This window comes from Callithrix jacchus, chromosome 18 (genome assembly GCF_049354715.1).
Source record: "Callithrix jacchus isolate 240 chromosome 18, calJac240_pri, whole genome shotgun sequence".
NCBI lineage: Eukaryota > Metazoa > Chordata > Mammalia > Primates > Cebidae > Callithrix > Callithrix jacchus.
Window position 1 is genome coordinate 40,999,802 of NC_133519.1, and position 12,270 is coordinate 41,012,071.

General features: G+C 39.7%; 2 protein-coding genes across 12 annotated transcripts in view; one reads left to right on the plus strand and one right to left on the minus strand.

Moving 5' to 3' along the window:
- Positions 1 to 12,270, minus strand: part of LOC118149219 (uncharacterized) — a 68,967-nt gene that overhangs the window by 54,143 nt on the left and 2,554 nt on the right. For 4 of the 9 annotated variants that reach the window (XR_013528989.1, XR_013528995.1, XM_078355104.1 and 1 more), the window contains exons 1-4: positions 10,640 to 10,773; positions 10,004 to 10,061; positions 8,805 to 8,993; positions 983 to 1,179 (exon numbers count right to left, since the gene is read on the minus strand). Coding sequence is in view for 2 of the 9 variants with exons in the window: in XM_078355104.1 (XP_078211230.1) it covers positions 983 to 1,179; positions 8,805 to 8,896 (289 nt within the window). In the remaining 7 variants the exon portion in view is untranslated. Of the gene's footprint in view, positions 1 to 982; positions 1,180 to 8,804; positions 8,994 to 10,003; positions 10,062 to 10,639; positions 10,774 to 10,974; positions 11,078 to 12,270 lie in introns of those variants that run through there. The other 5 variants (XR_013528994.1, XR_013528991.1, XR_013528990.1 and 2 more) reach the window with 5 other exon arrangements.
- NPL (N-acetylneuraminate pyruvate lyase) overlaps positions 1 to 12,270 on the plus strand; it is a 41,519-nt gene that overhangs the window by 21,168 nt on the left and 8,081 nt on the right. For 2 of the 3 annotated variants that reach the window (XM_035279768.3, XM_008984876.6), the window contains exons 5-10: positions 1,520 to 1,577; positions 3,835 to 3,910; positions 5,776 to 5,868; positions 7,633 to 7,781; positions 7,911 to 7,957; positions 11,338 to 11,422. In XM_035279768.3, the coding sequence (XP_035135659.1) occupies positions 1,520 to 1,577; positions 3,835 to 3,910; positions 5,776 to 5,868; positions 7,633 to 7,781; positions 7,911 to 7,957; positions 11,338 to 11,422 (508 nt within the window). Of the gene's footprint in view, positions 1 to 1,517; positions 1,578 to 3,834; positions 3,911 to 5,775; positions 5,869 to 7,632; positions 7,782 to 7,910; positions 7,958 to 11,337; positions 11,423 to 12,270 lie in introns of all 3 variants that reach the window. The other variant, XM_017966020.4, reaches the window with a different exon arrangement.

Here is a 12,270-nt window from a genome sequence, read left to right on the forward strand (position 1 = left end):
CTAAAACAATGCTTAACAAAATTAAGTACTCATGTATTGATTAATCAATTATTGTTTTTCAAATTCTGCTTAGCTGAGCCTTAAATTCCATTCCCTAGACATTTTTTAAATCCCTAATGATTCTTTATCTTTATTGTTTTCTATATTTTTTACAGCATTAAAAGGCTCTATTCTTTTTTTTTCTTTTTTATTGTCCCATTTTTTTTCTTTAAGGCTCTATTCTTAAGGCTTAACAATAATAACTGGTAATATTTATTAAGCATTTACTGTGAGCCACCGCACCCAGGATAGAAGTTCTTAACAGTTATGTTGTACGTACCACCTCCCAATTAGATTTCTTCCCTAGTGCTTGATTCACCATTGGCATCTTGATTTTTTTTTCAATTTACATTTGATCTAAGTCAACAAGTATTAGCCAGTGCCAGATATATGCAAAACACTGTTAAATAAATATATGCAATATCATTTATTTACAAAAATCATGTGTAATACCTGACACCTGACACATAAATTATTGACTCTAACATGATTAAACTAGATCCTTTATTTCCATTAGAATTTGTTTGTTTCCATTTATTTATTTATTTTTTGAGATGGAGTTTCACTCTTGTTGCCCTGGCTGGAGTGCAGCAGCATGATCTCAGCAAACTGCAACCTCCGCCTCCCAGGTTCAAGCAATTCTCCTGCCTCATCCTCCTGAATAGCTGGGATTATAAGCATGTGCCACCATGCCTGGCTACTTTTTTTTTGTATTTTTAGTAGATATGGGGTTTCTCCATGTTGGTCAGGCTGGTCTTGAACTCCTGAGCTCACATAATCTGCTCAAGTTGGCCCCTCAAAGTGCTGGGATTATAGGTGTGAGCCACGACGTACCCAACCTAGAATTGATTTTTAGTTTCCTGTCTTTTATCACAACTTAGAAGTGTTTTTTTAATGTAAGCATGGATATAAAACTAATTTCTACAGATTCCAATTTACTTACCTTTAAGATAATGGGCTAAATTATCTCTGTGATTCTCTTCCTCTAACTTAATGAGAGACAAATCCCATGTCTGTACATGTTTAATGGTTTTCAGCATATACTTCTGCTGTTGGCAACATGAAACCTCCACGATACTGTATAAACATACCACCTTCCCACTGGCTCTGAATGAAGTCATTGCAGGAATGGCTATATTCCTACAGAAAGGAAGAAATGGAATACCATTTTAATCTTGCCTTTAATTACCTCCCTTGAGGTTGAATCTGTTCTGCTGTGATATCAAAATCATCCTAGGCATGGTCAAATCACAACCAATCTCTCAGTAACATGACTAGACTTTGATATCAATGATCTATGTTTAAAAGATCACCATAAGCCTCTTTAGGTAGATTAATTTTAAATATATTGCTATAGAACTTAATAAGTGAGACTAAGAAGGCATCAGTTAACCGCTAAAACCAGTGCAAACCAGGATAGTGCAGCCCTTCTGCATTCCTCTAAACTCTACGCAATGCAGCAGTGTTTTCTCTTTTGCAGGCTGGATCAGGTGGTGATTCACGTAGGAGCACTAAGCTTGAAGGAGTCACAAGAGCTGGTATGTATGCAGCTCCATCCGGGAGATACCACTCAAGGGGCATCCGTTTGTGTGCTACAGTTAAAATCAATACTATATTTGCTATGTGGTGGATGCTGTGCCTGAAAAGATAAGGTGTAGGATCTCAGGGGCTCACTGCAGAAGCAGGCACTGAGCCACAAAGGGTTGTAGCTCCAGATGATGACGACTGTAGGATAGGAGATGGAGGCACCTTCCTCCAAGGAGAGTAAGGATGGATGCAGCTGTAGCTGAGTTTGTAGGTAAGCAGCAGAACTTGAGCCAATTTCCGTTTTCTCTGGGAAGTAGAAGGCAGTGCCATCTGAAGGGCACTGAGGGGCAAAGGATAAAGGCCTGAAGAATGGCAAATGTGAATTCTGCATTGGAGAAAGAGAGAAGGAGCTAAAACACAAAAGGGATTGCTCAGTGATGCTAGAAACTAACTCAAGTTGTAAGTCAAAATTTGTCATACCATCCTTCATCACATTTATGGAATTTTTTTTCCTGGTACACAGAACATAGGAACAAGAATACAGATAATTGGATTGCTCCAGGTTTAGGGATTAGCAGGTTAGGTGGCAGAAAAGCAGGTGGTGTGGTGATTCTGAGGCCTGGGTGAATTGGTTAAGAAAAGAAAGTACAAAGATATTTAGAACTGTTCATCAGAAGGCCCTGTGCCTGGACTACTGCAGATTAACCATGTTTTCAGAACTTAGGTATTTTAACTCCAAAGGTTATAATGACTTTTTCTGGGCCAGCTTCCTCTTAATGGGTTTGGTTTGTTTTGGCTGTTATTTGGATTTAGAAATGGGATGTATAATATATATTTGCAAAAAAAACTTGCAATTTAGTGCGTTAGGCAAGCTGCATTAGCCTTAATAAATGTGGAATCAGAATTTAGAGACTTGATTTAGTATTGATTTGCTTTATTTGATTTATTATTGGTTTTTTTATTATTACATTTGATTTGCTATTCTTACAAAAGGTTTTTCAACTAAGGCAGTATGTTGTAGGGTATATTTTTCTTTTTTCTCTCTTTTCAATTGCTTCTTTTCCAATGTATAATATAAATTTAAAAATATTATCATATATCATCTATTGGGCTGAACACCAGAATGGTATAGAGGCAAACTTGGAATGAATAATTCTTTGGTATAGGGATAATCTCCTGGTATAGGGGTAGTCTTGTCAAAGAGACAATAACATTAGCATCTGCTTAGCTGTAACTATTGGATGATGCTCAAATGGATACTGCCATCGACTCTCTTAGATGTTTCTTCTTTCCTTGATTTCAGATAAGGTTACTTTTCTACTCTTTTTCTAAACAGAGTACTAAGCAAATGATTTAAATATATCACATTCTGATCCTGTGTTAATGAAATGAATTCCAGTGCCTTCACTGGGGTATATCCCAGTCTTCTTTTAACTGTGCTAGTTTACTTCTGCAGAAAGATAATCATGTCTATTAGATATAGATACTATAAGTCAAAGTCTCAGAAGGAAGCCCTTGTCCCTTTTTAGATAGCGGGGCATATTTTGAAACAATCAACAAGCATCTGCTGGTTCCTTGCTATGTGCCCAGCACCATGACTGACCTGGACTCAAGGGTGAGCAAGATCTGAGCCCTGCCCTGAAGGACTTAGACTCTGGTTGGAGGACAGTCACCATACACAATTGCCTTACCACCAGGCAGGTTTAGGTACTTTATTTGAAATAGATAAAATGTGTTACAAGGGCCCAGCAAGAGGAAATACTGTTTTCTGGAGGAATCTGAGAAAATATCAGAAACATGGTGTAAAATATCTTCTGCGATGTACATAAGCTTTTCATTCTCAACCTGTCTCAACTGCATTCCCAATCTGTAATATAAATTTTAAAATACAACTGTCATGTCATTGGACAGCAAAGACAGTATCATCAATGGACTGAACAGAAGAGAAATTACATCAGCAGATTTCTCATTTAACAGTTACAACTCATCAAAATGAACCATTTATGTCTCCTGAGCAAGGTTTTTTGTACTGCCAAAATATGAAGAAGTATAAGATTAAGAACACAGCTCGCCTTCACCTAGGAGCTTTACTTTGAAACTTGGGATTTTCCTGGCAATGACGTTCATTAAATTTGGCTAATTTTCCCACTCTCCAGTGGTGCATCAGTAGGCAAATTTGAAGAGCTTGTTACAGACCTTAGTATCTAAGCTGTAGGTGACTATAATAAATCACTTGTTCCAATATGGTCGTCTTTTTTTTCTTTAAAGGCCCAACATGCAGCAGAAATAGGAGCTGATGGCATTGCTGTCATTGCACCATTCTTCCTCAAGCCATGGACCAAAGGTAAGTGGATAGGTCTGAATGCATAGCACCTCACATGGTCCACTTCTTCTTGCCTCCATTCAAAACGGTTATATTTAATTCATGAAAGTAAAGTACTATAGATTAGCGGCGTGAAGTTGCAGTGCTACAGTGGTACTCTGAAATATTTGCTCTCCCTGGATCCATAAAAGAGACTGCCTTAAAGTACTTCAGTTCTTTTGCCCAGTAATCTGAGTTATCCACTGAACCCCTGGTTGATCTGTAGACGCCTATGTTTGGGTCAAATGTCTGTTCCTGGATGAGTGAGCTACATAGGGTGTCAGTCACATGGCAAAGCATGGGACCATTTTACTTAGAAGAATATAAGTGATGGGCATTTTGAGACTACATATCCTATTCAAGGTTGAGTAAATGAATTCTAAGAGATTTCACAGAAATATTCATTGCCTTCCGAAATACCAAAAGCACTGCTTTCTCTATGGAAACTATTTATGGTATCTAACTATACTAAGTCTTTTTAATCCTTTTTGATTAACCAAAAAAGAAATATAAATTTTAGGAAATATAAATTTTAGGATAAAAACAGACATTATTTGCCTACACGATGCAGTAAATCCATAATTAAATGTATAATAGGTCTAAATCATCATGACATATCACCTATTATTGTTGAATAGAAAAGAGCTCATGTAGATAAGTAATTGAATATTTATAAATAGGGAGTTTAAAATGAACAGTTTTAAAGTTTAAAATTTTTTTAATTATTTGTTTTTTAGAGATGGTGTCTTGCTTTGTCACCCAGGCTGGAGTATAGTGGCATGATCATAGCTCTCTGCAGCCTTGAACTGCTGGGCTTAAGCAACCCTCCTCCCTTGGCCTCCTGAGTAGCTAGGACTTACAGGCATGTGCCACCATGCCCAGCTAATTTTTTTTTTTTATTTTTTTGTAGGGATAAGATGTTGGTATGATCTTGCCCAGGATATCCTTGAATTCTTGGTCTCAGCTGATCCGCCTGCCTCAGCCTCCCAAAGTGCTGGGATTACAGGCATGAGCCACTGTGTTCAGCCCAACATTTAAAAATTTTTTCACATGGCTTTACAAATTTTTAAATGAATATTTTTCCTAAAAGGAAAAATAATGAATGTATGCATAATAATTTGTCAGAAATATTATCCTAGCCTGAATACCCATCATAACAGTATTCAGATGATGTACATAAAATTCTCCCATTACCTAGTGGCATCTAAAACATGAGGAGTGCTGCTGGACCTATCATCTGCAGTAGTGTTACAGGTGAAGCTCCCATGAGATGATATAGGAAACCCCACTTCCTCAGCAAACCAGGGTGTCTGGATTTCTCCCCAAAGGGAAAAGTACCAAATTTTGCTGGAATTCTTGTTAAATGTGCCCCTACTCCTATAACTTGTATCTTGAAGCAGATATTGTTTATCTTTTTGTTACAGAATTTTCTTAATTACCACCTTATTATTCTGATCTATTATTCTATAGTAGTCTTTGTTGTTTACGGGCCACACTTAGCCTTTTCCGAGTAAGAAGACAAGAGTCTTATGTGACGGACTTCTGTTTTTATAAATGTATTTCATGATCATCTCTTTATATGTGGGAAGGTTTTCATGAATTTTTTTTAATAGAGTTTAGTATGGTAGGAGAATAACCATCTTATTTTGGGCTGGAAAATAAAACTTTGGAGGAAGTGAGTTGCAAAAACATTGCAATAGCAGGGATGGTAAGAGTGGTTGAGAATTTGAGGCTTCTGAGAAACGTGGTTGTTTCATCAGGTGATTCTTTTTTTTTTTTTTTTTTAACCAAGGAAAGCTACTGTTTAATACCTGTTCTCACCATAACTGTTCCTGCTGTTCTTTCAGATGTCCTGATTAATTTCCTAAAGGAAGTGGCTGCTGCCGCCCCTGCTCTACCATTTTATTACTATCACATTCCTGCCTTGACAGGGGTAAAGAGTAAGTACTGCTTCTTTTGATATTTCTTTCCTCTCAACTCTCACATCTTACCCTATTATGCTAAGAAACCACTCCATCCCACCCTACTCCATGCCACAATAGCCCACCACCATTACCTGGGCAGTTCCAGTTGTTACTAAATTTCACTCTAAAGACCCACACCTTATCAATCACTCACACTGCTGTATAATGGAAGTTGTTAGGTGTGAAAGGAAATTTGATCTCTGGGCACTTGTAGCATACGCCTTTTGTCTCCATCACACACACCCCTTCTTCTTATTGAGAAGACGTGAGGCTGTATCCCTCACTAGGACAAGAGTGTGTCTGCCTTGAACCTGTTGTATTCTTATTGCCTGTAGCACACAGGAAAGTCCTCTGATCTCTTTTGACTTCTCTTCTAGCTTTTCTTTTATTATTACTATATTTTTTCAGAAAGAAGAGTTTTACAATTAGATGAAATGTCTTAGATTAATTTTAAAGTCCCACTCTTTTCTAAATTCCATAAGAGGAAAAATAGAGGCTGTACTTTATAAACATTCTGAGGAAAAAAAAACTGCTTTTCCTATTCTCTACTCTCATACTTACCACTCAACTGTACTTTATAAACATTCTGAGAAAAAAAAAAAACTGTTTTTCCTGTTCTCTACTCTCATGCTTACCACTCAACGCAAAACATCTTACCTCTGACCACCAAAACGTGTGTGGGCATTTCTACCCCCAACAACCAGTTCTTGATCAGAGACTAACTGGGTGTCCTCTAAGTGGATTCAGTTCTGACACTGTCTACTGGAGTTCGCATTGGGTCCCAGAGGTTAAGGGCTTAGTCCCACAGGACTGCCCCCACTTCAATGCCAGACTCAAGTCCCAGGCTGTGGCCTGTACTTCTGACCAGCTATAAATCAGGGTTCCATTGACCTCCTCCTTGGGTTCAATTAATTTGCTACAGTAGTTCACAGAACTCAGAGAAGCACTTTACTTACTATTGCCCATTTATTATGAAGGATACAGATAAACAACCAGAGAAAGAGATGCATAGGGTAAGATATGTGAGAAGGGGCATGGAGATTTCGTGCTCTCTCTGAACAAGCCATCCACCAGGCACCTTCATGTGTTCAGCAACCCAGAAGCCCTGTTCTTTTGGGGTTTGATGGAGGCTTCATCATGTAGGCATTATTGAGTACATCACTGGCCATCGATGATCAACTCAATCTTTAGTCCCCCTCTCCTCCCCAGAGACCAAGGGTATGACTGAAAGTTTCAACCCTCTAAGCACATGGTTGGTTTCCCTGGCAATCAGCGCTTATCTTGAGGCTATCTAGGAGATCCAGCCATCAGTCAACTTCATAGCGTACAGAAATATACATATCATTTTGTAGATTCCAAGGGATTTAAGAGCTCTGTGTCAGATGCTCCTATCACTCAGGAAATTACAAAGGTCTTCAGAGTGTCAGGAATCAGGGTTGAGACCAAATGTAAGAATAAATATTCTCCTAGCATCCCTGTCTATAAGAGTCATAGGTACTTTGTCTCAGGAACCGGGGACTAAGATCAAATAGATATTTACACTTCACAAGGAATGGAAAGTTTAGGATTATAATTGGACAAGTACATAGGAGCTGCAAGTTAGGCAAGTGATTATGCCCAGTCTGCAGTCAGTTCCGGCTGACAGCAGCATGTGGCAGCTCACTGCAGATGTGTGCTGCTGTATGAGATGTTATTTCCTAGAGATGTGCAGATTAATGAGGCACTTACTGTTTTGAACAGTTCGTGCTGAGGAGTTGCTGGATGGGATTCAGGATAAGATCCCCACCTTCCAAGGGCTGAAATTCAGTGATACAGATCTCTTAGACTTCGGGCAATGTGTTGATCAGCATCGCCAGCAACAATTTGCTTTCCTTTTTGGGGTGGATGAGGTAAGTCACCCCCTAGCATGTTGCAGCAGGTCAGTTCCCTCCAAAACAATTTGTGTAGCTATTTATATAGTAGCATCTCTTCTCTTTCTCTTTTTTTTACAAAAGCGAATATTCTTTGTTTCTAATTAGCAACTGTTGAGTGCTCTGGTGATGGGAGCAACTGGAGCAGTGGGCAGGTAAGCATGTTCATTTTTCCCAGTGATTATGTCCATCAAAGCATTCGTCACCAAAGTAGCTGTATTTCTTGCATGTACATCCCTTCTAATAGAAGTTTCTTTTCTACATTCTTCCAGTGAAAGGGAATGAAATAGTGCTTAGCTGTTTGTTACAAATTCAGTCATTGGGCCGGGCATGGTGGCTCACACCTGTAATCCCAGCAATTTGGGAGGCCAAGGTAGGCGGATCACTTGAGGTCAGGAGTTCGAGACCAGCCTGGCCAACATGATGAAACCTCATCTCTACTAAAAATAAAAAAAAATTAGCCTGGTGTGGTGGCATATGCCTGTAATGCCAGCTACTCAGGAGGCTGAGGCACGAGAATCGCTTGTACCCGGGAAGCAGAGATTACAGTGAGCCAAGATCACGCCACTGCACTCCAGCCTGGGTAACAGAGGGCAACACAGTCTCAAAAAGAAAAAAAAAAGAAATTCAGTTATTGTTTAGAAGAACCTGTTGCAGTTAGAGGTGAGACACATGAACACATGACTTGAGCACATGCCCTAAGTTCCTACACCTTAGCAGGAACTGACCCTTAGTGCTATAGACCCTGGTGACCAGTGTCTCAAGGATGGACTCACACTTTGTGAGTTTCTATCTTTGTCAGAAATTATTTGATTACAAGTAACAGAAACCCATTTAAACTAGCTTATGTAAAAGAAGATAAGTTATTATGAAATTTTAGGAAATCACATAGAACCCAAGAGGAGGATATACAACCAGGCCTCAGAGAAAATGAAAGCCAAGAACTGCAGAATCTCAGCAGCCAATCACATCTTCCATGTGTGGTTTTTTGAAGAGACTTACCTCTGCATCTTTCTGCACATGCCTTCATTTCTCTTCTGTCTGTCTGTATCCAGATGGGCTTTCTCTGCTTCAGTATGCACATGCCCAGTCATGGCTGCCCAAGTGTGGCATCTCAGGACATCATTAGGTAGCAATACCTAGGCAAGTGTCCATGTCAGGTCTAACCGGAATCATGTGCCCCAATGCCTACTTAGCAAAAGACAGGCAATTCAATTAGCATGTCCACTGCACATGTTAACCTAATTCATTAGAATATGCTTGTAAGCAGATTGAATGAAATGTTTGCATTCACTGAAAGGTACCAAGGGAGCAAAATAACATTTATAGCATATTTTGGTGAGCCTGGCTTTGAGAAAGAGTGACTGAGTTGAATAATGTAAATGGCTTGTTCACCAAGCCAAGATTGCCCATGACAGCCATCATAACTACAGGGGTATTTCTACTAAGGAAATCTGAATGCTGTATTTGCTGAACATCTGTAGTAGTTCATTCTCACATTGCTGTAAAGTGGCTGGGCACGGTGGCTCACGCTTGTAATCCTAGCACTTTGGGAGGTCGAGGCAGGCACATCACAAGGCCAGGCATTCAAGACCAGCCTGGCCAACATGGGAAACCTTGTCTCTACTAAAATTACAAAAATTAGCTGGGCGTGGTGGTGCACGCCTGTAGTCCCAGCTACTCCGGAGGCTGAAGCAGGAGAAACACTTGAACCTGGGAGGTGGAGGTTGCAGTGAGCCAAGATTGCCCCACTGCACTCCAGCCTGGATGACAGAACAAGACTTTGTCTCAAAAGAAAAAGAAAAGAAGGAAAAAAAAGAAACACCTGAGCAATTTATAAGAAAAGAAGTTTAATTGGCTTATGATTCAGCAGTGCAGGAAGCTTGGCAGCATGTGCTTGGCTTCTGAACGAAACTTTCAATCATGGAGCAAGGCTAAGCAAGTACATCTTACATGGCCAGAGCAGGAGGAAGAGGAGGTCAGGTGCCACACACTTTTAAATAACCATATTCCATGAGAACTATCACAACAACAGCACAAAGGGAGATGAGTTAAACCATGTGAACTGCCCCCATGATCCAGCCAACTCCCACCAGGCCCCACCTCCAGCATTGAGGATTATATTTCAACATGAGACTTGGGCAGGGACACAGATCCAAATCATATCACCATTAAACCTTTTTCCCCCTGGAAATTCTTACTTTTTTGACTCCTCCTTTTTGGCCTCCATCCTAGGCATTTTAATTCTGTCAACATAATCTATAAGCAAAGTACATTTGGTTAGACTTCATTTCTCCCTAGTTATAATCACCTTTCTTTCTAACCAAGGATACACCTAAGACCACTGGGATTCAAATTTTAGTGTCTGAAACTCCTCAGACATTGTTCTTCCTTAGTCTATTGCCAGAAGATAACATGAGCTTCACATTCCTGGAATCCTTTGCTGTTGACCCAGGGCTTATATATAAAAGTCCAACAACATTTCTGTTCTTGGTACATCAAGATAAATGCATTTTCTGATACCGACTTACCATGTGAGAAGCGATTTGAATTTAAAGAACTTGGGGAAATGTCCTTATTATGAGTTTCTATAACCTTCTACTTTGCTGATTTCAGAAATTATTTGGTTACAAATAACAGAAGCCCATTTAAACTAGCTTATGTAAAAGAAGATAAGTTATTATAAAATACTGAGAAATCACACAGAATCCAAGGGGAGGATATACAACTGGGCCTCAGATAATTCAGTGATTCATTTAAGATATTTGTCTTTATAGGTAGAGTTAGAGAGTTTAAGTCCACAAAAATGTATTGTCAGGTCAAATAAGTATTCTTACCTTCATTTTTATTGCATTATTATTGAAGATAGCATGACACAATGGAAAAGCTTTTGTGGCAACTCTGCAGCCCTTCTTTGATCAAAATAAAAACCAGGCCTACCCTTCCATGGTTTTACAAGGATTAGACATGATCTATGTCAAGCACCTGTAATATAATAGGCACTTAGTAAATGGGCCCTCATTTTATTATGATTATTAATATTACTGTCTAGAAACTAGTCTTTAAGTAATATATACATTGGCAAGGAATGAAGGTAATTTGTTGGGATTTGCCCCTTTTACCATGGTGCTCCATCCACCCAGTTTTTCAGTATAAGCCTTTTAGGACTCACCTCAGATGCTACATTTTTTCCACATTTCTTGTCTGGCATTGCACCTGTGTGTACCCGAGGGCAGGAGCTGGCCTCAGTCACTTCCCAGCAAATACACCTCCAGCTTTTTTTTTTCTGTTTTATCTTTTTTCCACTTTTCTTCCTTTATCCCCTTTTGTCACTCTTCCTTCTCTGCAGTACTGCTTAGTATTGCTGGAAAACTCAGAACTGAAGGCAGTCTGATCCCCTAACAGATTAAGACCCAAAAACAGACTTTAGGAGGACTGGGTATATTTTTTCCCTTTTAAACAGCAGAGGGATTTGAAGATCTGGGCCTTTCCTGTTGAGTTATTGAAGCTGCAGTATTTGCTGTTGTCTTTCCAGTACCTATAACTACCTGGGAAAAAAGACAAGCCAGATGTTGGAGGCTTTCGAAAGAAAGGACTTCTCTTTAGCCCTGAACTATCAGGTAAACGTTTTCTTCCCTTCCCACGGCCTTTTTTCTTTTCCAATTAAGGATTCTTTTTCTTCTCTCTCACCAGCATTCCTACCATACTTGCCCTCATTAAAATTGCCCAGCGCTTCTTTCTTTACCTTTCTTCTGTTTCTCTCTTTTCCCTGTTTAAAACCAAAGCTGTCCCCATTGTCTGTGTTCCCTACATGTCTAATCAGGACAGGCCCCATATGGATATGGCTCTTCTCTTCCTCCTAGAAAGGATCTTATTTTTACTCTATCTTCAAAGTACTTTTGTGACTATAATATAATGGTCATAGATTTCTGGGAAAATGACCACATGCTGTCCCATTGAGGACATCACACCAGAGTTATCACAGAATATGAGGAAGTTATGAACATGGTAACCTAAAATGGGGAAGGCTTCATTCAAAGTCAGGGCAGGTCAGTCTTGTTCACCCTGGAAATGTGCTGAGAACTAGAAACATCCACCAGGAAGAAAATAAGAGCCTAGTGGGTGACCCAAAAGTAGATACAGGATTTGAGACAGGAAGCAGAAGCTGATATGTTACAAGGAAGATCCCAGAGGACATAGTGGCTGCTGTGAATGTTCCATGGAGGACAGTCTAGCCATTCAGGGAAAGAAGAACCTCAGTGAAGGGTGGAACAGTCTCAACAGCTGGTTCTCTTTTATTTAGAGACAGGGTCTTGCTCTGTTGTCCAGGCTGGAGTGCAGTGGTATGATCATAGCTCACTGCAGCCTCGACCTCCTGGGCTCAAGCAGTCTTCCTGCCTCAGCCTCTTGAGTAGCTGGGGCTATAGGCATATGCCGCTACACCCAGCTAAAAAAAAGAAATTCAGTC